The sequence below is a fragment of the Engraulis encrasicolus genome, chromosome 5, assembly GCF_034702125.1.
Source record: "Engraulis encrasicolus isolate BLACKSEA-1 chromosome 5, IST_EnEncr_1.0, whole genome shotgun sequence".
Taxonomy (NCBI): Eukaryota; Metazoa; Chordata; class Actinopteri; order Clupeiformes; family Engraulidae; genus Engraulis; species Engraulis encrasicolus.
Genome location: NC_085861.1, coordinates 1,670,011 through 1,697,527, shown reverse-complemented (window position 1 = coordinate 1,697,527; position 27,517 = coordinate 1,670,011). Strand labels below are relative to the sequence as shown.

At 44.4% G+C, this 27,517-nt stretch overlaps 2 protein-coding genes across 2 annotated transcripts; both read right to left on the bottom strand.

The window, feature by feature from the left end:
- Window positions 1-4,409: 4,409 nt before the first annotated feature.
- On the bottom strand, window positions 4,410-8,200 carry hoxa9b (homeobox A9b). The gene is made up of 2 exons (XM_063197929.1): window positions 7,462-8,200; window positions 4,410-5,512 (listed from the first exon to the last, which is right to left on the bottom strand). Exons 1-2 carry the CDS (start codon window positions 8,027-8,029, stop codon window positions 5,265-5,267), a joined length of 816 nt encoding a protein of 271 aa, XP_063053999.1. The 5' UTR covers window positions 8,030-8,200; the 3' UTR covers window positions 4,410-5,264.
- Window positions 8,201-12,307: 4,107 nt separating this feature from the next.
- hoxa10b (homeobox A10b) lies at window positions 12,308-27,234 on the bottom strand. The gene is made up of 3 exons (XM_063198498.1): window positions 26,154-27,234; window positions 21,089-21,243; window positions 12,308-12,631 (listed from the first exon to the last, which is right to left on the bottom strand). Exons 1-3 carry the CDS (start codon window positions 26,941-26,943, stop codon window positions 12,542-12,544), a joined length of 1,035 nt encoding a protein of 344 aa, XP_063054568.1. The 5' UTR covers window positions 26,944-27,234; the 3' UTR covers window positions 12,308-12,541.
- Window positions 27,235-27,517: the final 283 nt, after the last annotated feature.

The following is a 27,517-nucleotide window of genomic DNA, read 5'->3' as shown; positions in this document are numbered from 1 at the left end:
CCACATGGTTGCTCGGCAACGCAACCCTAATTGCAGCGGCCAGTCCAGCCATAAAGTCATCAGAGGACAGACACAGAGGAGTGTGTGTGTGTGTGTGTGTGTGTGTGTGTGTGTGTGTGTGTGTGTGTGTGTGTGTGTGTGTGTGTGTGTGTGTGTGTGTGTATGTGCCATTAACAGAGGGACAGCAGACAGCTATTGGTGTGTGTGTGTGGGGGCAGTCTGTGTGTGTGTGAGGGGTGGGCAGTCTGTGTGTGTGTGTGTGTGTGTGTGTGTGTGTGTGTGTGTGTGTGTGTGTGTGTGTGTGTGTGTGTGTGTGTGTGTGTGTGTGTGTGTGTGTGAACGTGAGAGAGAGAGCTCAGATACTTTACGGTCCATCTGGGTTCAGCCTTTGAAGGCTCCGCATGTGTGTGTGTGTGCGTGCGCGCGTGCGTGTATGCGTGTGTGTGTGTGTGTCTTCAAGAGTCTACATCTGCGTCACAACTCAACTAAAGAAGCCGCAGACCAGACCACACCAGACCAGAACTGACACACACACACACACAGACACAGACACACACACACACACACACACACACACATTGTCACACACACACACACACACAAAGACACAGACAGACAGACACACACACACACACACACACACACACACACACACACACACTCCTCTGTGGTGTGGGGTGTGTGTGAGAGAGTCCGAGTTAATGCTGTGTGTTAATGCTGTGTGTTTGTCTGTGTGTTTGTCTGTGGAAGAGATGAGGAGTGAGGGCATGAGGATTGTTTGTTTCTGTACAAGAGAGAGAGAGAGAGAGAGAGAGAGCGAGCGAGAGCAAGAGAGAGAGAGAGACAGAGAGAGAGAAAGAGAGATAGTTGTGCAGGGAGAGAGAGAGAGAGAGAGAAAGAGAGGGGGGGGGGAGAGAGAGAGAGAGAGAGAGAGAGAGAGAGAGAGAGAGAGAGAGATAGTTGTGCAGGGAGAGAGAGAGAGAGAGAGAGAGAGAGAGAGAGAGAGAGAGAGCGTGTGTGTGTGTGTGTGTGTGTGTGTGTGTGTGTGTGTGAGTGCATCTTAATATGCCATCTTGCTTCCTCCACTTGCGCTTGTCTCCTCGCCCCGCCTCCTGGCCCCTCCTCCGTGGAGAAAACGATAAAGTTTCCCAGCTGTCAGCCTAGCCACAACAACTTTTGAGGGACTGTTTTTCATTCACCATCCCAATTGCAAACGAGAAAAAGACTCTACAATTGAGCTTTTGCAAGATATTGAAATATAATGCTGTTGTCAGTGATGTCATCATGACGAGAAGCGAGTGGAGGAGGCAAGTGGAGGAGGCAAGGTCACATATTGGGATGCACTCTGTGTGTGTGTGTGTGCTGAGCAGGAGAGGGGGGAGGGGGGCTGTATATATCTTGTACTTGTCTTGGGGTTCAACAAAGTATACTTACAGTAACCCACAGAATGTATAAACACACACACACACACACAAACACACACACACCTTGCATATCTGCATAGAGCATGCGCATGCGTGTGCATACACACACACACACACACACACACACACACACACACACACACACTTGAGAACATGTTTAATACATATCTTCATAGTTGACTCAGGCCTACAAGTAGAGTAACTTCAGAGTAGAATAAAGTAACTTCATAACTTCATTGATATCCAGTGGAAACTCAGGTAACAGTGGCGAAATGATAGCCTGGGAACTCCCATACTGCCTTTAGTTCTACACAATCGTTTCGATCTGAAAGACAGTATGGCGAGGATGACTCATAACGTACAAGATCACGGGATCTGTGTCATAATGGCCAAGCATTCCGACCTTAACAGTTTCTCTGCCCAATCAGAGAGCAGGGCAGTGTGTCATAATAGCCAAGTATTCCGGCCCCATATGGAATTTACAATAGGCAACTCCCCAGACCTAATCTCACTTGTGATTAGGTCTGGTGTTAACCAGGCAAGCGAAATGATGCACTTGCCACCAAAACACACACACACACACACACACACACACACACACACACACACACACACACACACACACACACACACACACACACACACAGTGCACAGGGCCTTTAGTAATACATTACTACCATAGTACTACACTACTATGACAGTACACAGGGCCTTTAGTAATACATTACTACCATAGTACTACACCACTATGACAGTGCACAGGACCTTTAGTAATACATTACTACCATAGTACTACACCACTATGACAGTGCACAGGGCCTTTAGTAATACATTACCACCATAGTACTACACCACTATGACAGTACACAGGGCCTTTAGTAATACATTACTACCATAGTACTACACCACTATGACAGTACACAGGGCCTTTAGTAATACATTACTACCACAGTACTACACCACTATGACAGTACACACCACTATGACAGTACACAGGGCCTTTAGTAATACATTACTACCATAGTACTACACTACTATGACAGTACACAGGGCCTTAAGTAATACATTACTACCACAGTACTAAACCACTATGACAGTACACAGGGCCTTTAGTAATACATTACTACCACAGTACTACTCTACTATGACAGTACACACCACTATGACAGTACACAGGGCCTTTAGTAATACATTACTACCATAGTACTACACTACTATGACAGTACACACACACACACACACACACACACACACACACACACACACACACACACACACACACACACACACACACACACACACACACACAGTAGTCGGGTAATAACACACACACACACACACACACACACACACACACACACACACACACACACACACACACACACACACACACAGTGTCTTACTACACACACTCTAGTCTAGTCTAGTAAGTAACACACACACACACACACACACACACACACACACACACACACACACACACACACACACACAGAGTTAGCTCGCGGCTAACTGGTCTCATAGGACTCAATGTTAACTGTTAGCTTGGAGGTGAAATGTGCACTGCCATAACTAGAGAACGGTTGGAAGTACAGGAGAACCATAAAAGCCTATTATTTAACTCAAGGGGAGGTGTAAAATAGGCTTATTTCAAAAAAATGGGACAGTGTCACTTTGAGTACTATTTTAAATGTTTTTGGGAAATGCAATCCGCAGGGCTCTTCATTAGTTTTGTTCACCACCAACCAAAATGTTAATCTCTCTAGTCAAACACACACTCACTAATGGGTCAGAGTAACTAGGTAGTCTTATTTTCTACCAGATGAAAATGATTTTTTTTCACCAGCATTTGGCTGGTTGGCAGGTGCTCATTTAGACCCCAGTCTAACAACTTAAGTCTAGTCTGACATAGGAGTCCACTTTAGTCTAGTCTGACATAGGAGTCCACTTTAGTGTAGTCTGACATAGGAGTCCACTTTAGTGTAGTCTGACATAGGAGTCCACTTTAGTGTAATCTAGTCTGACATAGGAGTCCACTTTAGTGTAATCTGACATAGGAGTCCACTTTAGTCTAGTCTGACATAGGAGTCCACTTTAGTGTAATCTGACATAGGAGTCCACTTTAGTGTAGTCTGACATAGGAGTCCACTTTAGTGTAATCTGACATAGGAGTCCACTTTAGTGTAATCTGACATAGGAGTCCACTTAAGTGTAGTCTGACATAGGAGTCCACTTAAGTCTAGTCTGACATAGGAGTCCACTTTAGTGTAATCTGACATAGGAGTCCACTTTAGTGTAATCTGACATAGGAGTCCACTTTAGTGTAGTCTGACATAGGAGTCCACTTTAGTGTAATCTAGTCTGACATAGGAGTCCACTTTAGTCTAGTCTGACATAGGAGTCCACTTTAGTGTAGTCTGACATAGGAGTCCACTTTAGTGTAGTCTGACATAGGAGTCCACTTTAGTGTAGTCTGACATAGGAGTCCACTTTAGTGTAATCTGACATAGGAGTCCACTTTAGTGTAGTCTGACATAGGAGTCCACTTTAGTGTAATCTATGCTGATGTACTCCACACGTGTATGTGTGTGAGAGCGTTTGGCTATGTGTTCTACTGTAAGGCTAATTGCTGAAGTGTGTGCTATATGTTTACTGCGATGTACAATGATGTGTTTTAGGTATTTGTGTGTGTTTTGTATTTGTGTGTTTATGTAAGCTGTCAGACATTGCAGTGTCCCTCTGAGTTAATAAAAGTAGGCTTAACTCTACTACTCCAACCTTGAACAGCACACAAATAGGCCTACTGTTCCACCGACAGTGACAACGATAGCAAATACATTTAGTTAAAAAGGGAAAGGGCAAATGTCAAAATAATTCACATTTTTAGCCAGTCTAATGTTAGGTCAATTCGGTTTCACTTTCCAAAATGCATTTGTTTGGTTATCTTTTAAAAGAGAGAGAGAGACTACAAAACATTTCGTCATATTGTTTTATTTAGTTTTGTGTTTGTCTGTTTCAATATCCATTCAATTCCATTCCCCTAATTGAAAATAACATTACGTGAGTCAATGAGGTAGGCTACTTTCTATGGTTCCAGTGCTATCATCTTTTAAAAAATCTCACAGAATGTCAGTTCTGCCTCAATACAAAATCATCAACAGACAAACTCTCACAGACGGCCTGCTCTAAGACTCCTAAACGTAAACAATAATAAAAAATAAAACAACAAAGTAGGTAGTTATAAAAACAGGTAGTCAACACCAAACAAGGAAACACCGAATCACAGAACAGAACAGAGAGACACACACATTCAAGAGGACACGAGCACGAGGACACGAAACATGCAGCAAACACACACACACACACACATTCCAACTGGCCACTCGACAGTGCGCGCACCACTGATGGCACATAAACACGACAAATAATCCCCCAAAAGTAGTCACGTGCGGGGGAAATAATAATAATAATAATAATAATAATAATAATAATAATAACCAAAATAATAACAAATTCACCACTCTTATAAACCACCAGAAAAACAGCAGCTGGATGTATCACAGCTCCACCGAGATGTGCGCAGTAACAAAAAAAACTATTCCCCACATCATGAATGTGCGTGCGTCATGGCACCGAAACAACTAAAGCACGTCGCCATGTGAATGTGCGTAATGACACCAAAACAACAAGACTATTTCCGGGTGCTGCAGGAGACCTCAACGGCCAGTAGCCTACCGGCACACCACACACATCACCTTCAGTCCGGCGGGAAAAACACAGTTTCGGACTCGGAGCGACCAAGGTCCAAGACCGAGTGTCCAAGCGGCTCACTGCGCAGTCTCAGTGATGTTTGGGCAGTCTGTGTGTCTCGCGACTGCACTTCTTCATCTTCATGCGCCGGTTCTGGAACCAAATCTTCACCTGTCGCTCCGTCAGGCTGAGTACGCGCGCCACCTCGTACCGGCGCTCGCGCGAGAGGTACATGTTGAAGAGGAATTCCTTTTCCAGCTCGAGCGTCTGGTGTTTGGAATACGGACAGCGCTTCTTCCGCGTGGAGCTCGCGTGCAGCCAGTTGGACGCGGGGTTACCTGTGGGAGCAAAAAAACGAATTATTATTATTATTGTTATTGTTATTATTATTATTAGTGGTGTTGTTTTTTCAATACTTCAATACTTTTCAATACTTTTTCAATACAATTCAGCATAATATCCACTAAAACCCTCCGACTATGTGCCCAAATATATTTACTTTGTCTAAACATCTTACACATTAAGACAGCAGCCACATAATAACAATAATAATAACAACAACAACAACAACAACAATAATAATAATAATAATAATAATAATAATAATAATAATAATAATAATAATAATAATAATAATGATGATGATGATGATGATGATGATAATAATAACAATAACAATAATGATAATCGCAGTAGTAGTAATAGGCCTAGGCCTACTGCTAATTATTATGTGGGGTTTAATATTTGCTGTTTTGAGGAGTAAGGAATTTCTAGAGGTTCTTCTAGAATTTTACTGGAACATTCTACAGTTCCCATAGACGTCTGTGTTAAAAATCTCGCAAAGACATTATGACATCATAATGAGAACTCAAAATTTGGGCAAAATTCTAATCACATATTTGTGATGGTACTCCTCAAAGGGTTAAAGGTATTTGACATGAAGTCAGCAGGCAACTAGAACTATTTATTGTTGTAATGAATACTGCAACTGTTTCTGTAATCTAACTAAAAAAAACTTGTTTTTATTATCTGTTAAGCTTTATTCGTGTGTATTTATGTTCAATGCCATTGAATCCCGTTTGCAGAGCTGTGCAGCCTACTTTTGACCTTGGAGTGATTGCGAGGTATTCTTAAAAACCTGACGATTTTTCCTTATCTATCCTAATTTTAATATCATAATTCTAATCTGTAATATATTGAATAATTACTGGTATTTATAATAGCCTATAGTAAGAAATTATGTTTTAAACTCTGGCTAACTGTCTTTACTGCTATGTTCAGAATAGGCCTACTAGGCAAGAATTAAGATACTTTAGTTTACACTACTACGACGATACTAGCTGCTACTACTACTACTACTAGGCCTACTACTACTACTTCTAATAATACTAATACTAATAATGATAATAATAATAAAATAATAATAATAATAATAATAACAATAACAATAACAATAATAATACAACACATTGTATAATAGGCTATGTATAATTATAATATAACGTATTAAATAGGCTAATTATAAACTAGTCTATATAAATACTATAGGCAAGGACTAGTTTGTACAACTAGTACTACTGCTACTTTACAACTACTAGGCTACTACTAGGCCTACTACTAATAGTGGTACTACTACTAATAGTAGTAGTAGTAGTAGTAGTAGTAATAATAATAATAATAATAATAATAATAATAATAATAATAATGCCCAGTTCTTCTGCAGTTCTTTTTAAACTCGCTCGGTGTTTGCAGGTCCTGATATTTCAGCTGGGCCTCTCGTGCCGGTCTGACTCCAATCTCTCAGAGAGAGAGAGAGAGAGAGAGAGAGAGAGAGAGAGAGAGGCAGACATGGCTTATACCAGCGTTTCCATTGAAATCTGACTGTCTCGTTTCGAAAATGTGCCATTATAGTCTTGTCGTACGCGCAATTAAGGATATAGGCCTACGTGGCACGAACTCTGACTCAGCTCCTTAGTAGTTGTTTTTTGTAACACCAAAACTCTTCACGAGGAAAGAGGCTCCGGGCTTAAAGAAATAAACCTAACCCCGTTAGTGCTCGGGCCCTCCTTTCTCTCGTGCAGTTAACGGAATGCACGCATGGCCTCTCGTGAAATCAACATGGCAGTTGTTTAGAGCGCGCGGCTTGTAGGTTGGTCAGCGCTCGCGCTGCTCCTCCAGTTGTGGCCTGAAGACTAACCGGTCTAGTAATATTAGCAGCCATAACAATAACAGTAACAATAATAATGATGATAATAACAGGCCTAATAATTAAACAGCAAGATCTTACTGGGGTCTATGGCGTTGTCCGGCTTCTCCTCCGGTAATGGCGCGCCCTTCGATTCGTGGCTCTGCGGGAAACCGGATTCAGTACCGGCTGGAGGCTCGGTGTCTGGCGTACAGCTGTCCTCGTGGATGTCCGCGAGCAGAGGCTGTACTCCCACCGTGTTACAGCCGTCGCCTACCGACAGGGGCTCGGGCTTGATCTCGTGGTGCACTGCGCTCGTGGTGGTTAATCCCGAGTAAGAGAGGGGCGCGAGAGGCTCTAGAGTCCAAGAGGCTCGTTGTGCCATCCCGTCGCCCTCCTCGCTCGTGCAGGGCTGGTGCACGTACGGCTGGTACACACCGGAGGAGGAGCGCGCGGGCTCTGCCGCGGGACTCCACGAGGCTCCGAAGATGTTAGCGGCAGATTTGGTCTGGAGCGCGCACAGGTCTTGGTCGCCATAGTCGTGCAGTAGCGCGAGCTCTCTCGTGTGATGCAGACCGGCAGCGGAGGAGAATCTGGCGGCCAAATGATCATCTGGCTCGTGCGTAATGTGCGTGTCTGTGTAGTAACTCAACGTCCCCAAAGTCGACATCACAAAGCATCGAAAACTCACCGCGACCGGACGTACACACCCACCGAAAACACGCACGCACACAAAAGGCACAGTCTGCGGAACTCCCGAGCCTCCGTGACTCCGGTGTGAACTACAGACCTCTAATAAGGTGACGCAAGGGGCGCGAGCAGATTGGACGAGGGCGTCATGTGACCGCCCCCGGCGGCCAGAACAATGCAGAGCAACGACGGAGGCGCGTGGAGGCCCGGTGCCGCTGCAAACGGCAAACTCCATTTTACAGTCATCTTTTAATAGCTCGAGCCCATCCGCGTTTATGGCTGCCGTGGCGTTTATATCCACCCTCACGCGCACACAAACACCCTCAGCTCCATGCGAACCCAGCGGCGTTCATAATTCATGAAATTAGGCCTCTAAATAACATCTGATATGCAGACTAGTCCATGATCCAGGAGATTGCCGAATACGAGATATTTAACAGACAGGTCTACTATCACATAACGATTACATTTACAGGCCGAGACCAGTAAAGAGAAAACGGGAAAGGAAAGAGGAGAGAGTAGTAGGGTAGTGGAGAGGAGAGGAGATGAGAGGAGAGAGGAGAGAGGAGAGGAGAGGAGATGAGAGGAGAGAGGAGAGAGGAGAGGAGGGGAGGGGAGAGGAGAGGAGAGAAGAGGAAAGAGGAGGAGGAGAAGATATTAGATGAGATGAGAGGAGAGGAGAGGAGAGGAGGAGGAACAAGACGAGACAATATGAGAGGAGGAGGAGGTTTACTGGTGGTGCGCGTGAGAAATAAAGGTGACGGAACTGGAATTCGCATGCGACTGTGCTGAGCGACAAACGGGGCATAATAATAATAATAATAATAATAATAATAATAATCATCATCATCATCATCATCATCATCATCATCATCATCATCATCATAATAATAATAATTCATAACCGATTTTCCTTTACTTCATTCAGTTCTCTTTAGGTATTCCAGACGCCGCACGTGCTGTGCTGTTAAGATCCAGGCCCGAAAGCAATTCTCTCTCACAGAGAGAGAGACCCCAAGTCCACAACACACACACACACACACACACACGGCCCTGTATCACTTGGGCCAATATAAGGGAAAATAACTTAACCCTTTGAGGAGTACCATCACAAATATGTGATTAGAATTTTGCCAAAATTTTGAGTTCTCATTATGATGTCATAATGTCTTTGCGAGATTTTTAACACAGACGTCTATGGGAGCTGTAGAGTGTTCCAGTAAAATTCTAGAAGAACCTCTAGAAATTCCTTACTCCTCAAAGGGTTAACACACATTTTATATCAGGAAACATAACTTAACACATATTTTATTTTATGATGTGCTCGTTTTTATAACCTCCATAAATTATATTGCAACTCAATAAAAAAAAGACTTGTATCTATCACGCGCCATTATCATTCGTGTTTATTTTACATTTTTATGGTAATAAACTTTTATAGAACGGTGGGCGGGAAAACTGGAACACATCATCCCAAAAAGTGCAACGCAGCCCTCCGATAGGCCAAGCCTACACACTGAGGCATCAGATAGCCGAATAAATACAAGACACATGATATGTAGCCCACTATTTCATTCACTGCTGTCTAGTAATGCTATGTATGGATACATTATGCACTGCAGTATACTTACTGCACTTTGAATAGGCCTCTTTATTGAGTCTTTTATTTTGTTTTTGTTTTATTTCTTGTTAGGTGTTAGGTGCGGTGGCGGCAGCTTTGTTGTTGTCCGAGACAAATTTCCTGTGAGACAAAAAAAAGAATAATCTTGAATCTTGAACTTATTGAACACATTGCTGAATAAATGTCCGTAGCTCTTGGATCCGGCTCGAGCAGCTGGCCCAAGGCACTTGGTTGTTCACGAGCTCCCTTTCTCCTTGAACCTCGGTCTCGTGGAAAGCTGCTGAATTGGGGCGCCATAAGAGAGGAGAGGAGTGGATGAAAGGAGAAAGGAAAAGAGAGGAGAGGAGAGGAGAGGGAGGAAGGCTGTTGGATAGGGTATCATAACCGCCCCTTTTACCGCGGGGCTATTTGGCTATTCGGTTATTTATTTTCCCGCCTTATTGCCCCCTGTTTGGGCCTAATATCACCAATAAACTCCCTTTGTGCCTTTTGAGTTCACAGCAGACACATCCGTCTGTGTGTGTGTGTGTGTGTGTGTGTGTGTGTGTGTGTGTGTGTGTGTGTGTGTGTGTGTGTGTGTGTGCATTGATCGTCACCGAGGCCTTGTTTTGTCCTCGCGCGTATTTTGTTTTCTTTGAAAATGACCATCGCGCTCTTCAGTTTGGGGCAATCTGTTAAACGTTTTATATTCAACAGCAATATCAACCCACACGTCATCCCTTGACCAATGTTGTCATTTCACGTAAGTAATAGGCTACAAAATACACAACACTGAATATAAAGGGCCTACTGTTTTTAGGCCTATGTGTTTATAAAGATGCTACACTTTTGTAGGCCCACACTTAGGCTGTTCAAATCTGACCCACATTCACATTTATTTTAACGATATATTTTTGGGGCATTTTTGCCTTTATTTCGGCCATATTCATTCAAATGTACAGTGCGCATGTGTTGGGCAAGTTACTCAAAAACTACAAAGATTACATGTTAGGCTTACTGTCTTTTCAAAAGTAATCTGATACATACTATATTTAAAATGTAAGGCATTACAACACTATTACTATTGAATTACTTCACCAAAATAACTAAATACAATGTGGATTTGCCCATTTCAAACTCATGCTCCCATCAGGAGGTGTTTCAGAAGTACGCAGACTAAAGAGTAGGCCTAGCAGGTTCAGTAAATTCAGTAGGCTATAGCTTCTTTCTGACCCACCACACTGAACACCATTAAAATAACAGTAAAAGGTAACAGTAAAATGTATTGTAACTTAGCTACTAGCACTGTAACTAGTAGGCCTATAGGTGATATTATGCCTAATATCTATTAACATTTCACAGTGCTACTATTAGTATGTCAGAAATTGGCACACAAATACCTCTTTTAGATAAATGTTGTATATGTCATCTGATTCCAGTTTTGCACTTCAAATGTCTGTATGGTGTGTATTGTATGGGTACTGTACCGTCTATCTATGTCTATGTCTGCGTGGGAAAGTAAGAAACGTAATTTCAATTCTTTGTATGACCAGTGCATGTAAAGAAATTGTCAATACAGCCGACTTGAATGGACTACAGCTTTTCCCTGTAATAGGCCGACCTTATATTACTGTGTTACAGAAAAAGGAATGCATTGCAGTAATAAATTACTCCCCACAAACTGTGTATGTATGTAGACTATGTATTATTATTATTATTATTATTATTATTATTATTAGGCCTATTATTATTACGGCTGGAGCTCTATTAAAACATGTAAATACATTAACTAGATGCTGTGAAATTAATTTAAATTAATCAATTTTTAATCGAGTCCTTGCCATAAGTTTTGTCGCTTATCCATGTTAAAAACATGACTTTCAATTCATCAATTGTCTTCAGCAGAAGTCATTCATATGAAAGTGACCAACCTCCAAAATGAAGTTTTATGTGGAAAAAATACGTGTTGCACCAAACATCTGAAGCCAATTGATGAATTGATTAATACAGTGACCCATTTCTTCATGCAGTGCTGGATTAATGTCAGTTAGGATTCCAACTTGTAGGCCTACCTCTAAAACTAAAATCTCGAAAAATGACAAAATGGCTTAGGAAACACTGCTCCTAAGTAACCACTAGCATTAGCTAGGATCAACAAAAATAGTTATAGGGAGGCACAGCAGTCAAAACAGTATTTTATTTCATATTTAGCTTTTAATTTATTGGCATTACAAAGGAATATTTATATTTCGATAGCTGTACAACAGTCATAACAAGGAGGAGGCATGACAGCCAATCAGAGCCTCCAATAATCTTCAAGAGCCAATCGCATGCTGCAATATCACAAGAACTTCTCAACACAAGTACAGCACAATAGAGACGCTACAACACAATAAATAAATAACACATGTAGTCAGGCGCTCAGGTCAGGTCAGTGTGCTGCAGGTCAGTAGACTACTGTGCTGCAGAGCAGATGAGACCAGGCAGAGCAGCCCAGCCAGGGGGTACAGAGCAGAGTTGCCAGATTGGGCCGTTACCCACCCAATTGGGCTGCTTGGGATGGCTGTCTGCGGGTAAAAACGCTCAAAAACGGCCATTGAGCAGGGTTTTTTTTTTTTTTTTTAAGTTTTATGGCCATAGAAATCAATCAAATTTGGTTGAAGGGCGGAATTTAGTGCCTCCAGGCAGTTTTTGAGCAGCGTTTGGGCTGGAAAGGATCAGACACATCTGGCAACACTTGCACAGAGGACTACAGCACAGCTTAGTATCGATAGCCAAGATGGCTGACGCATTGTTGCCATGGTAATGGTTGTCAAGAGTAACCGTATCCAAGATGGTGGCCGCAGATGTCAGGGGTAACCGTATCGAAGATGGTTGTCGCGGTGATGGTTGTCAGGGGTAACCGTATCCAAGATGGCGTCCGCGGTTCTCTCTGCTCATCTTCTTTAGTTTCATGCGGCGATTTTGGAACCAGATCTTCACCTGTCACACACACACACACACACACACACACACACACACACACATACATAACACACGCACGCACACACACACACACACACACACACACACACACACACACACACTAACACACGCACGCACACACACACACACACACACACACACACACACACACACACACACACAACACATTCCCCACGTACACAACACATATACATACACACACACACACAAACAAACAAACAAACACACACACACACACACTTACACTTAATACTCACATTTAAATTTCACAAACAGATTCCCATCATCAATCAAGTGTGCCTGTACATATTCTGCCAAATGAATATGACTCCACGGGTCAGATTTGGCCCACGGGCCTGACTTTGACATCCCCCCAGTACTGTAGCTGACTTGGTCTCTTGTGTGTACACGGTAGGCCAGGTGTCACCAAAGTGGTGCCCGCGGACACCAGGTAGCCCTCCAGGAGCTTCTGAAGTGCCCGCCAAGGATGTTAGTAAACAGTGACGACTACAAGATTTTAGTCACAGTTAATGTTTGTCTTGATTATTATTACCTTCGCCAGAAGGTTATGTTTTGCCCGCCGTGTATTTATTTGTGAATATGTCTGTTTGTTTGTTACCTTCGCCAGAAGGTTATGTTTTGCCCGCCGTGTATTTATTTGTCAATATGTCTGTCTGTTTGTTTGTTTGTACTTCGTCTAACTCAGTCAAAACTGAGCCGATTTTTATGAAATTTTGTGGGATGATTGGTCATGACCCAAGGAAGAATCGAGTGGGAGTGATTGGGTCAAAGGTCAAAGGTGAAGGTCAAAATGTTTGTACTTCGTATAACTCAGACAGAACTGAGCCGATTTTTATGAAATTTAGTGGGATGATTGGTCATGACCCAAGGAACAATTGATTCGTTTTTGGGAGTGATTGGGTCAAAGGTCAAAGGTCAAGGTCAAGGTCACAAAAAGGTCAAAAACGTACATTCAGCCGATTTTTATGAAATTTAGTGGGATGATTGGTCATGACCCAAGGAACAATCAATTACTTTTTGGGAGTGATTGGGTCAAAGGTCAAAGGTCCAGGTCAAGGTCACGAAAAGGTCAAAAACGTAAATTGAGCCGATTTTTATGAAATTTAGTGGGATGATTGGTCATGACCCAAGGAACAATCAATTACTTTTTGGGAGTGATTGGGTCAAAGGTCAAGGTCAAGGTCACGAAAAGGTCAAAACGTAAATTGAGCCGATTTTTATGACATTTAGTGGGATGATTGGTCATGACCCAAGGAACAACCGATTACTTTTTGGGAGTGATTGGGTCAAAGGTCAAGGTCAAGGTCACGAAAAGGTCAAAAACGTTTTTCTTTGCCAAGCACTATATGCCAGAAGAACGTGTGCATGCTGAATTGAATAACAGGTCAAGACTGGGCCAAAAATGTAATATTACGATATTCCGGTCCGATTTCAATGAAACTAACACCAAAATTTGGAGAATGTTATGCCCCACACTTTGAAGATGGCCAGAAAAAATAAGTGGCGTAGGCGAAGGTTTGCGCTCTACCGAGTGCCCATTCTAGTTTGTTTGTTTGTTTGTTTGTACTTCGTATAACTCAGTCAGAACTGAGCCGATTTTTATGAAATTTGGTGGGATGATTGGTCATGACCCAAGGAACACTCGATTACTTTTTGGGAGTGATTGGGTCAAAGGTCAAAGGTCAAGGTCACGAAAAGGTCAAAAACGTAAATTGAGCCGATTTTTATGACATTTAGTGGGATGATTGGTCATGACCCAAGGAACAATCGATTACTTTTTGGGAGTGATTGGGTCAAAGGTCAAGGTCACGAAAAGGTCAAAAACGTAAATTGAGCCGATTTTTATGAAATTTACTGGGATGATTGGTCATGACCCAAGGAACAATCGATTACTTTTTGGGAGTGATTGGGTCAAAGGTCAAGGTCACGAAAAGGTCAAAAAAAAAAATTCTCTGCCAAGCACTATATGCCAGAACAACGTGTGCATGCTGAATTGAATAAGAGGTCAAGACTGGGCCAAAAATTTAATATTACGATATTCCGGTCCGATTTAAATGAAACTAACACCAACATTTGGAGAATGTTATGCCCCACACTCTGAAGATGGCCAGAAAAAAATAAGTGGCGTAGGCGAAGGTTTGCGCTCTACCGAGTGCCCATTCTAGTTTAAATATGAGATTATTTATTCTTTACAACCTATAAACAAATTATCATTCAATAATGGTGTGATTTGAGAATGATGCCAGGACATCAGTAGAGGATTTTGAACGAAAGTAGCCCTTGGGTAGCCCTCAGAAGCCCTCGGTAGCCCTCAGTAGCCCTTGATAGCCCTTGGTAGCCCTCGGGTAGCCCTTGGTAGCCCTCAGTAGCCCTTGGGTAGCCCTTGGTAGCCCTCAGACCCAGAAAGGTTGGGGACCCCTGCTATTATTGCTGTCTATGCTCATGAATTTAGCTAACCGGTTAGCTTCTACTATCTCCGAGCTCACCATGTAGGTGAGCTCGGAGATAGTAGAAGCTAACCGGATAGCTAAATTCATGAGCATAGGCTGTAATAGTAGCTAACTCCTGCATCACTAAGGGCAGGGTCAGGGCAGTCATGGGTGAGCGGTTAGGGTGTCAGACTTGCATCCCAGAGGTTGCCGGTTCGACTCCCGACCCGCCAGGTTGGTGGGGGGAGTAACCAGTGCTCTCCCCCATCCTCCTCCATGACTGAGGTACCCTGAGCATGGTACCGTCCCACCGCACTGCTCCCCATGGGGCGCCACTGAGGGCTGCCCCCTTGCACGGGTAAGGCATAAATGCAATTTCGTTGTGTGCAGTGTGCAGTGTTCACTTGTGTGCTGTGGAGTGCTGTGTCACAATGACAATGACAATGGGAGTTGGAGTTTCCCAATGGGCTTTCACTTAAGTAACCTGGACTCTGAAGTTGTGGTGACTGATAGTATAGTGAGGGGCCTCCTATCTCTCTCGAAACACTTGAAGAAGTGGACTTGGACCTGCATGCAGTGTTGCCAGAATGGGATGAGCGTCTGCGGGTAAAAGTCAGAAAAATTGGCCATTTGGCGTTTTTTCCAGCCGTTTTGGGCCCATGGAAGTCAGTGTAATTTGTTGAATTTGGGCAGAATTTAGCGCATTTTGGCGTTTTTTGAGAAGCTTTTGGGCGGGATTTGGTCAGACACATCTGGCAACACTGCTTGCAAGATAAGTTCCTAAAACCTTCATTTTGCACTAGAATGTGTTCATTCAGCTCAAACATCCACATTTTTTAATAAAAAAGCTCAAATCACAAGAAACTGAATGCAGCGTATGTCACTCCAGGACACAATGGGTTAAAGGCAAAAGCCCAGAAAAAAAGATCTAAAAAAAGAAGCAGAGTTGAAGTAAATCGTTTAAGAGTTAGAAGTTACTGCACTTTGCCTTAGGGCAGTATAGTGGAACTAGGTCAATGTATGTAACAATCCCAGGGCAGTCATGGGTAAGCGGCAGGCTTGTACGAAATTCGAATTGGATGAATTTGAATTCAAAGTAATGCCATAATACGAACACTAGGTGGTGGTGTTCTATGTACTCTCAATGGGTGGTGTAGCTTAAATTCAAAGAAATTCAAGGTAATGACACCACTACTATGAATTCAAATTCATCCAATTCGGAATTTCGTGCAAGCCTGGTAAGCGGTTAGCCCAAAGGTTGCCTGACCCCCATTAGTCAAGTCAAGTAGGTTTTATTGTCAATTTCTTTACATGCACTGGTCATACAAAGAATTTGAAATTACATTTCTTGCTTTCCCATACAGACATAGACTAATCTAGGTAAGGACATAGACAGTATAGACATAGCCAGTACTTATACATGGACTTAAGACAGTATGGACATAGACAGTGCTCATACAGACATTTAAAGTGCAAGACTGGACAACAGAAGACTTGTAGAGGACATACATTAAGAGGTATTGTTGTGCTTTTGTGCTTTTCCTAAAAAAGTCCTTTATAGCGTTCTGACATGGTAATAGTAGCATTTTGAAGAAAAATAAATATTAAAAAGGTCTGTCAAGTACACCGGCAGCAGTGTGTGTGTGTGTGTGTGTGTGTGTGTGTGTGTGTGTGTGTGTGTGTGTGTGTGTGTGTGTGTGTGTGTATGTGTTTAGTGCAGGTAGAAGGTGCGGTGTGCGTCTGTGTGTGTGTTGGTGTGTCTGTGTGTGTGTGTGTGTGTGTGTGTGTGTCAGTGTGTGTCAGTGTGTGTATGTTTGGGTTTAGTGCAGAAAGTGCAGTGTGCTTGTGTGTGTGTGTGTGTGTGTGGTGTGTGTTATGATGTGGTGTGTGTGTGTGTGTGTGTGTGTGTGTGTGTGTGTGTGTGTGTGTGTGTGTGTGTGTGTGTGTGTGTGTGTCTTTGATGATCATCAGTGCTTTCCGGGTGAGGCGTGTGGTGTAAATGTCCTGCAGGGAGGGGAGTGGTACTCCAATGATCTTCTACGCTGTGTTCACAACACGCTGGAGTGTCTTCCTGTTTTTCTCCGTGCAGCTTCCTCCCCACACTGTGATGCAGTTGGACACGACGCTCTCTATGGTTCCTCTGTAGAATGTTGTCATGATAGAGGGTGTAGCACTTGCCTTCTTTAGTTTGCGCAGGAAGTAGAGACGCTGATGGGCCTTCTTCGCCAGTGATGTAGTGTTGGTGGTCCAAGAGAGGTCGTCGCTGATGTGCACTCCAAGGAACTTGGTGCTGCTCACTCTCTCCACAGCATCGCCGTCGATGGTCAGTGGTGGCAGTTGTTTTTGGACCCTTTGGAAGTTGACAACAATCTCCTTGGTCTTGTTGACATTCAGCAGGAGGTTGTTGTCTTTGCACCATCTGGCCAGCAGGTCTACTTCTTCTCTGTAGTGAGTCTCATCGCCCTTGGTGATGAGGCCCACCAGTGTTGTATCATCCGCAAACTTCACTAGATGGTTAGTGCTGTGGGTCGTTGTGCAGTCGTGTGTCAGCAGCGTGAACAGCAGGGGGCTGAGAACACAACCTTGCGGAGCCCCCGTGCTCAGGGTCAGGGTGCTTGAGGTGTTGTTCCCTACCCGTACTGCTTGTGGTCTTTGCATCAGGAAGTCCAGCAGCCAGTTGCAGAGGGAGGTGCTGAAACCTAGTTTGTCCAGTTTTCTGATGAGTTGTTGTGGTATTATGGTATTGAATGCTGAACTGAAGTCAATGAACAGCATTCTCACATATGAGTCTTTATTGTCCAAGTGGGTGAGGGCTGGATGGAGGGCAGAGCAAATTGCATCCTCCGTGGATCGCTTGGCTCGGTATGCGAACTGGCAGGGGTCTAGGGTGGGGGGTAGGGTGGCTTTGATGTGTGACAGGACTAGCCGTTCGAAGCACTTCATGATTATGGGCGTCAGTGCTACAGGACGGTAGTCATTGAAGCATGATGGTGATGATTTCTTCGGCACAGGTATGATGGTAGCAGCTTTGAAAAGTGATGGGATGACTGCTTGCTCCAGAGAGATGTTAAAGATGTCTGTGAAGACATCCTTCAGCTCTTCTGCACAATCCTTCAACACTCGGCCTGGTATGTTGTCTGGGCCAGCTGCTTTGCGTGGGTTGATGGTGGCCAGTGTCCTCTTAACACTGGCAGAGGACAGGTAAAGGGGTTGATCATGGGGGGAAGGGGGAGTTTTCTGTGGGTGAGTGTCATTTTGTGCTTCAAAGCGGGCAAAGAAACTGTTCAGGTCGTTTAGCAGAGAGGTGTTGTTGTCACAGCTTCGTGGTGCAGGCTTATAGTCCGTGATGGCCTGTATGCCCTGCCACAGGCTCTGTGCATCTCTGCTGTCTTTGAAGTGTGTTGTTATTTTGTCTGAGTATTCCTTTTTTGCTTTCCTGATGCCCTGGGACAGGTTTGCCCTTGCTGTCTTTAGGCCAGCTACGTCTCCTGCTCTGAAGGCTTTGTCTCTGGCCCTCAGCAGTCGGTGAACGTCTCCTGTGAACCATGGCTTCTGGTTGGCCCTGGTGGTGATGTGTTTTATTTCTGTAACATCATCGATGCATTTTGTGATGTAGGAGGTCACGGTGTCTGTGTACTCCTCAATGTCAATGTGATTGCTGTGGGTGGCAGCTGTTTTGAAAATGTCCCAGTCTGTGGTTTCAAAACAGTCCTGTAGTCGTGAGATGGCTCCCTCAGGCCATTTTCTCACCTCCTTCTGAACTGGTTTGGTGAGTTTTGCCCTTTGTCTGTAAGCTGGCAGTAGGAGAATTGTTGTGTGGTCTGATGATCCAATGTGGGGGATGGGCTTTGCCTTGTATGCTCTCTTCTGATTTGTGTAAACGAGGTCCAGGGTGTTTTGTTCTCTTGTTGGGAAGTTGACATGTTGATGAAATTTTGGAAGTACTGTTTTGAGATTTCCGTGGTTGAAATCTCCTAGTACCACTGTGAAGGCATCTGGGTGTGCATCTTGTTGTTCACTGATGCCCCGATGCAGCTCGTTCAGTGCCTCGCTTTTGACGCTGTTGTTGTTGCTGGGTGCGAGGTAGACGGCGACTAATAGGATAGCGGATATTTCTCTGGGTAGATAGAAGGGTCGGCACTTGATGATCATGAACTCCACTCGTGGAGAGCAGTGCCTCTGTACTACCGTAGCATTATTGCACCAAGCATCATGTGTGTAGACACATATTCCTCCCCCTCGTTTCTTCTCTGCAAGGGCTCTGTCCGCTCGGTGGCACGTTAGTTGTTCCAGTTGTAAAGCCGAATCGGGTATGCCGTCGTTCAGCCATGATTCGGTGAACACCGTAACGCAGCAGTTCCTCACGGTTTTGTTCGCTGATCTTAGTAGCCGTATGTCATCCATCTTATTGTCCAGAGATCTGACGTTTGCCAAGAGAATTGATGGTATTGCTGGACGAGTTGGGTTGGCTGCAAGCCGTGTCTAGACGCCACCTCGTTTGCCCCTTTTCCTAATTCTGGAGCATCGCTTTCGGTGTCGGCATGTAGGCGATGCAGACGGGTCCGATGTAGTCCTATGCCGCCGCAGAATTCCTAGTTCTTCCAGAGTCTTCGTTGGTACATCCAATACATTGCTTAAGTTGTCCATTCTTATCTGCAACAGCTGTTGCCGACTGTACGTGCGTTCCGACATATTTTCCGACGATAGACATTTCGAAAGACACATTTTAACACAAATAAACACTGAAAGTTGGGAAAGCAAGGGGCTGCTGCAACCTACGTGCGCCGCCGCCGGAAGTACTCCTACTTACTTACTTACATTATCCCCTTGCACGGGTGAGGCATAAATGCAATTTCGTTGGGAGCACTGTGCTGTGTCCCAATTCCAATGGGAATAGGAGTTTCTCAAATGGGCTTTAACTTTCAGTGGTGATCTATGTGTCAATACAAATATCTTTTAGTAGCGTGAGAGAAGTCAAGCCGGCACTTCTCCTGGATTCATGTGATGTCAGGTGAATGCCCCTTTAGGAGACCCTTTGGTTAGGAGACCCTTTGGTTAGGAGACCCTTTGGTTAGGAGACCCTTTGGTTAGGAGACCCTCTGGTTAGGAGACCTCTGGAGACTTCAGGTTGAGAATAGCGCTGTAGATGGTAGTAGCGCAGATCTTATTACGCAAGAAGCCGTCTGGGTAGTCGGGTTTGTGGTATCTTACTCTGGCCAAAGGATTGGCTCCACTACGGTAGTCTGGCCGTGCTTCTCTGTGGAGTGCCTGGAGCAGTAGGATTTTGATTGCAACGCCCCCCTAGAAAACAGCCAATAAGCGAATAAGCCGCCCATGTGGGGGAGAAAGGGGGAGGACGCTCGTGACAATGACGTACACATCTGCGCCAGAGCCATTGGTCTGCGCTATGTTGTTGTTGAGTAACTGCCGGCGATTGGGTGAGAGGTGTCCAATAATTTCAAACCATAACTGAGCGCAAACTTTCTGCTTCCTGCAATCGTTTCAGAGCAAACAAATGCCAGACCATAAATACGAAATGAAATGGTAGTATTATGGGATGGTCAGGACCAGGTTACAATGGGACTTGCCTAACTCAGTGTTTCTCAAACTTTTTCATGTCGATGACCACTTTGTCCCCCCTAAAAATGTTCAGGGACCACCTGTGAACTGAATTGACAGTTGAGGGGTGCTTATTTGACACTGCTAATTTCGATGCAATGTATTCACGTAACAAGCCTGCCTTTTTGTGGTGAAAATAATACTTCAGCTGTGTTTAGCTTTGTAATTGTGTTACATATATAGCCTACTCCTAGCTAGTCTTGGAAAAGTAGAAATCTCCTCGCGGACCACCTGAGCACTGTCCCCGGACCACACTTTGAGAATCACTGGCCTAATTAACTCTCACATCCATGGCTCTGGGTGATCTCGCACATACGGTACTTAACAAGGCCGTACACACACACACACACCTAAACACACACACACCGCTGTACGGTAGGCCTACCTGTCGGTCGGAGAGGTGTGTGTATCTGCTGATCTCCATTCTCCTGTCGCGTGTGAGGTACATGTTGAACAGGAACTCCTTCTCCAACTCCAGAGTCTGCAGCTTGGAGTACGGACACCTCTTCTTACGACCAGACTTAGCCGTCAGCCAACTACCTACACACACACACACACACACACACACACACACACACACACACACACACAGCTTGGAGTATGGACACCGCTTCTTACGACCAGACTTAGCGGTTAGCCAACTACCTACACACACACACACACACACACACACACACAGCTTGGAGTACGGACACCGCTTCTTACGACCAGACTTAGCGGTTAGCCAATTACCTACACACACACACACACACACACACTCTTGTGCATCTTCTCTGTCCTGCATCGTAGAGAACGCAGTGGTTTCCCTGAGGGCAGCCTTTCATGTGGAGTGGCTAGGATGGAAGGTGTCTAGTGACTAGGATGGAATATGGAGTGACTAGGATGGAATAAGGTGTCTAGTGGCTAGGATGGAAGGTGTCTAGTGGCTAGGATGGAAGGTGACTAGTGGCTAGGATGGAATATGGAAGGTGTCTAGTGGCTAGGATGGAAGGTGTCTAGTGGCTAGGATGGAAGGTGTCTAGTGGTCAGGATGGAATATGGAAGGTGTCTAGTGGCTAGGATGGAATATGGAAGGTGTCTAGTGGTCAGGATGGAATATGGAAGGTGTCTAGTGGCTAGGATGGAATATGGAAGGTGTCTAGTGGTCAGGATGGAATATGGAAGGTGTCTAGTGGTCAGGATGGAATATGGAAGGTGTCTAGTGGCTAGGATGGAATATGGAAGGTGTCTAGTGGTCAGGATGGAATATGGAGTGGCTAGTGGCTAGGATGGAATATGGAGTGGCTAGTGGCTAGGATGGAAGGTGTCTAGTGGCTAGGATGGAATATGGAGTCTAGTGGCTAGGATGGAATATGGAAGGTGTCTAGTGACTAGGATGGAAGGTGTCTAGTGGCTAGGATGGAAGGTGTCTCAGGCCCGTAGCCAGGGGGGGTTCGAGGGGTTCGTTCGAGCACAATATTTGAAGTGTGCTCGTGTATTTGGGGACATTGGAATAGGGAGCCAAATGAACCAAATGAGCCACTTTCGGGGGGAAAAGATCCCCCCTACCACAAGGCTACGGGCCTGTGTCTAGTGACTAGGATGGAATATGGAATGGCTAGGATGGAATATGGAGTCTAGTGGCTAGGATGGAATATGGAAGGTGTCTAGTGGCTAGGATGGAATATGGAGTCTAGTGGCTAGGATGGAATATGGAGTGACTAGGATGGAATACCTACAGAATTAGGAGACTGTTGACCAAACTCTTCTACTGAACTGAATGCCACATTTTCTCTGTGTCATAGTCAACATGGCCGCCGTTTAGTGCGTGCAGTGTCCAACATTCAAGCACTGCCTTTTTCCGCCATTGTTAGGGGTTCATCCTGACACTTTCAGTGCACTGACTCAACTGAAATTTTCAGCGGGAGCGCCCTAGGCACTGCAAAACAGTGCCCGAAGTGCACAAGTGCGGCATTTGAGACCCATATCTCGACTCTCATATCTCGAGGCAACATATCTCGACAGAACACCGGCCAATGACACGGAGGAAAATGTGGCATTCAGTTCAGTAGAAGAGTTTGGTCAACAGTCTCCTAATTCTGTAAGTAATGTTGATGGGACACCAACCTTTTCATGCCAGCCAAAGTATTGTATGTGTGATTGTTGTCCTTTGGGGTGAAGGACATGGAAATACAAGCACCAGACGCTGTGCATTGTAAACAGTAGCCAACTCACATTTTGGTGAGCTAATGCCATGCTCAGCCGTCACTTCCAGCGAGTGCGCAGTGCATAGTGCTCAAAGTTTTCACTGTGCACTGACTGTCAGTGCACTGACACAAGTGTGTGATTTGAGACATAGCCCAAGAGTAGGTGTAGATCACTGTAGTAGTAGCCTATATGGGAGATTGTGAACGCTGTGGTGTAGGCCTATGTAGGCTATAAAACAGTGACAAGAGACCAGACATATCACACACAGACACGCACGCACACACACACACACACACACACACACACACACACACACACACACACACACACGCACACACAATATTCACCTACAATTTACAATAAAATTGCATTAGACACATAATAGTAGCAACACACAATAAGAGACTTTGTACAGAAAGAGTTGACCTTTATAGGCCTAATTACTGTAGTAATTATATAGCCTGCATTACACACATTACATTAAAAGAGAATAATAACATCATTATAATAGCATGTGAATATTGTTATGTAATAACTAGTTAGCTAGTTTAGATTTTATATTAAAGTAGCCTAAGTTACATATTTATGAATTTAATTATTGTATTAATTAAACTAGCTGGTATTGCAATAAACAATAAAACGTGCATCTTTTTAATGTTGCAACAAATAATAACATTCACACATGAACAACATTTAAAAGCTGTAAATACGTATTCTTATAAGTATAGCCATTTAATTCGCTTAACATTAATTATTTTGTTTGTTACAACTGCTGCTTTAATCATGCATATTATTCCTGCATTTAGCTACTATTGTTAAGCTTCTCCTCAGTGTCAAACTAGCATCTTAGTGTGTAATTAGGCCTATTACTAAATTAAACTGTGTAATTAGGCCTATTACTAAATTAAACTGTGTAATTAGGCCTATTACTAAATTAAACTGTGTAATTAGGCCTATTACTAAATTAAAGTGTGTAATTAGGCCTATTACTAAATTAAACTGTGTAATTAGGCCTATTACTAAATTAAACTGTGTAATTAGGCCTATTACTAAATTAAACTGTGTAATTAGGCCTATTACTAAATTAAACTGTGTAATTAGGCCTATTACTAAATTAAAGTGTGTAATTAGGCCTAATACTAAATTAAACTGTGTCAAAGACCTATTACTAAATTAAACTGTGTAATTAGGCCTATTACTAAATTAAACTGTGTAATTAGGCCTATTACTAAATTAGGTGATTGTAATACATGTAGCCTGCCTATAACACTGATCAATTCACTGATTATTTTGAAGTGTCATCTGGGATTATTATTATTATTATTATTATTATTATTATTATTATTATTATTATTGTTGTTGTTGTTGTTGTTGTTGTTTTAGACAAAAAAACAATTATTAACTATCACAACCATAACACTAAGCAGGATGGCAGCCGAATTTGAAAACTGGGGTGTGTGTATGTGAGAGGGCAAGTTTTACAGCTGTGCGTGTGCGTGCGTACGTGTGTGCGTGCGTGCGTGCGTGCTTGCTTACACGCGCCCTGGCTACGGGTGTGTTTAGGGCCACCTATGCGTCTCGTGTGTCTCGTGCATGTCGCCGATGTCACGGCCACCTATCACGGTCGAAAACATTGCGGCGTCGAATTCCACCGCCAAATGCCGTCGGATAAGCTCCTCACACACACACACACACACACACACACACACACACACCGTCCATCTGTCCAATAGGTTATGTTTTTATTTGAACGCTGCCATATGCTCTTGTTATATTCCTGCGTTATATGCCACTTTGTTTTATTATATTGTGTCTTTTTTACTGCAGGACCGTCTCCATAAGGGATAACCAGCAGTCTGCGTCTTGTAGAGAGGAATTCAGAATTTAGAATTCAGAATGCAAACTAGGCCGCTTCCAGAAGGTCTAACCAGTAGGCTTCAGAGACGGTCTATTGGGTTAGAACTAAGACAATATTTGGTCTAGTGTTGTAAAGAAAAAAATAGAATTTAGAATTGAGAATGTAGTCTACCTAGGTGCCGTTTCCACGTAGCTGGATATTTTTATATGTGGATATTTTTTTCTTCTGCTTGTATTGGTTTTGCATTGGTTTTGACCTTCCGTTTCCACGTAGCAGATATTTAAAAATCCAGGTGCAGGAGAAAAAAATAGCAGGAGAAAAAAATATCCTGTTTAGGGGTCTGAAACGCATTAGTTACAATGGAGGACTTTTTTATCCACATGTTGCGTTTACACCTAGCAGGAGAAAAAAATACCCTGCTAAAAAAATATCCTGCTACGTGGAAACAGCACCCTAGTGTGTATTGCGGAGAATTTAGAATGTCTCGTCTGTGTTGTAGAGGAGAATTTAGAATTTGGAATATAGACCTAGTGTATGTTTGGGAGAATTTAGAATTTAGAATCAAGAATGTTGTAAACCTAGTGTGTGTTGGAGAATTTAGAATTTACAACGTTGTCTACCCAGTGTGTGTTTTGGTGAAGAATTTAGAAAGAATATCAGAAGCTGGATGAGAGACTACGGTGGGTCTCTCTCGAGGAGGCTACGGAGGGGCTCGAGCCCAGTGATTGTACTTTACAGCGGCGGCCTTTTCTCCCTGGCTCGTGCGAGGCTGGGGATTGGTCGCACGAGGCCTCGTGATGCCATAATAAAAACAAAACGGTAAAGGGAATTACAGCATCTCGCTGTCGCCCTGTCAAACCCTCCTTCGCGCGCCTGCCTCTCTGTTGTCAGTTGGGAGTATGGCGCGAGAGCGCATAGCTGTTTGGAGTCGCCAGACAGACGCGGCAACGTTAGATGGAGCCGGTACACTACTAACGAGTCTAGGGGTGGTACGGTTCACAAAATTCACGGTTCAGTTCATATCGCGGTGTCAAGGTCACGGTTTTCGGTTTTCTACGGTTCTTTTTTTTTGTTCATGATAAATGTTGCACTGGCTAATAGAATCGGACTTATCACTAAATATCCTACATATGGTTTGTATAGGCTTATAATGTGAAAATGGTGTGATTTTAATTGTGTCATCCTCTGATTTGGTCTTATACGCTAATGTTTTAATCAGAGAGACTGGATAAGATACTCCTAGAATATCTGTTTTACATATTTTTCTGGGCAGTACATGAATTGCGGTTTGCGATGGATTGCACGGTTCGGTTCGGTATGTGTGTGAATTGTACGGTTTCGGTTTTCGGTGCGGTTTGTGCCATCCCTACTAACGAGTCTAGATGGCAGCTCGGTGATCCGTTACCTTTCTTCGCCTTCCCGGGGCTGCCCTCGCGCTTCTCTTGGGGCTCCGGCGAGGGTGGTGTAGATTGGAGCTGCCGAGTGTCCTTGTCTCGCGCTGGTGTGCAGGGTGCGCATGCTTGTGGCGCGTGGTCGACGGTGTCCGGCGCAGGTGATGAGGCAGGAGAGGATGTGTCTCGTGAGGACAGGTCTCTGCAAGCGGCTCGCGGCAGAGCGGAGGGGAACTGCAGCTCGGAGTAGCATTTGGAGCTCGTGGGTGTGTGTGACAGGCGGAAGTAACCGGGAACTGGCACGGGGACGCTGCTGGTGCCGGATGGACAGCCAGGCGTCGCGTGCAGGTAGGGATTATCTTCCGAGAAGTCTTTGGGAGTCTCCTCCTCGCGCCTCTCCGTCTCGTATAGGCAGCTCAAATTCTCCTCCTTGATGCCATTACCGGGGGAGAGGGCGCGCGTGGGCTGGCTGCTGCTCAGTGCTGAAGTCTCCAGCCACGCGCCCATGCTCTGCTTGTAGTGGTGCAGTGTCGAGCTCTCGCGCGGCGGAGTCTCGTTACAGTGAAATCCCGAGAAACAGCCCGAGCTCCCATCAGACAGTCCGTAAGAAAACTCCGAGCCTCGAGGCTGAAAATAAACTCCGGGGCCCTGGTGACACGAGTCGCTTTCACCAGCTCTCGCGCTTATCAGGGTGTCCACGAGGAAAGAGTTTCCGGTAGCGCCCGGTAGGTTCTCCGGTGGGCATGATGACATCTTGGTGCGATAGCAGGACGGAGCCCCGCGCGAGCCCAGTGTGGCTGACATTTCTCGTGCAAAATAGGCCGAATATAATTACCGATAAGCAGCATGAGACTCAGCGCGAGCTCGCAGCCAATTAAAGAGCAACAACAGTGAAGACTCCGCCCCCTCTCTCGCACACACACACACACAGGACCAGGACCAGAATGAACCGTTAAAAGGAAACCGATAAAACCATTAAAACCTTGAACTCCTCCACTGTGTCTGTTTATTGCATGACTGGAATGATTACAAACCGGTGAAATGTCCATCAGCTGTGGTGGAGCAAAACTCAGCTCGCGCAGAAAGGAACCTGTGTGTGTGTGTGTGTGTGCGCGTGTGTGTGTGTGTGTGTGTGTGTGTGAGAGAGAGAGAGAGAGAGAGAGAGAGAGAGAGAGAGAGAGAGAGAGAGAGAGAGAGAGAGAGAGAGAGAGATCTCCACTCTTCTGGCTCGTGAAAGTGCCTTTATCGGCCTCCACAGGTATAGCGCGCACGAGGGAGACGTGGAGAATGGCGGGAAGCCACGATATTATACGCGTGCAGTGGTTGGAATATAAAATCTCCTCAATCACATCTGCTGCTTGCACGAGCGCACGCGCTC

Coding starts and splice junctions, on each gene's coding strand:
- hoxa9b (XM_063197929.1), bottom strand. CDS start 8,029: ATGTCGACTTTGGGGACGTTGAGTTACTACACAGACACGCACATTACG. Junction 5,513..7,461: donor GGACAACGCCATAGACCCCA/GTAAGATCTTGC, acceptor TTGCTCCCACAG/GTAACCCCGCGTCCAACTGG.
- hoxa10b (XM_063198498.1), bottom strand. CDS start 26,943: ATGTCAGCCACACTGGGCTCGCGCGGGGCTCCGTCCTGCTATCGCACC. Junction 21,244..26,153: donor CCCCGGGAAGGCGAAGAAAG/GTAACGGATCAC, acceptor GTGTGTGTGTAG/GTAGTTGGCTGACGGCTAAG. Junction 12,632..21,088: donor CACACCTCTCCGACCGACAG/GTAGGCCTACCG, acceptor TGTGTGTGACAG/GTGAAGATCTGGTTCCAAAA.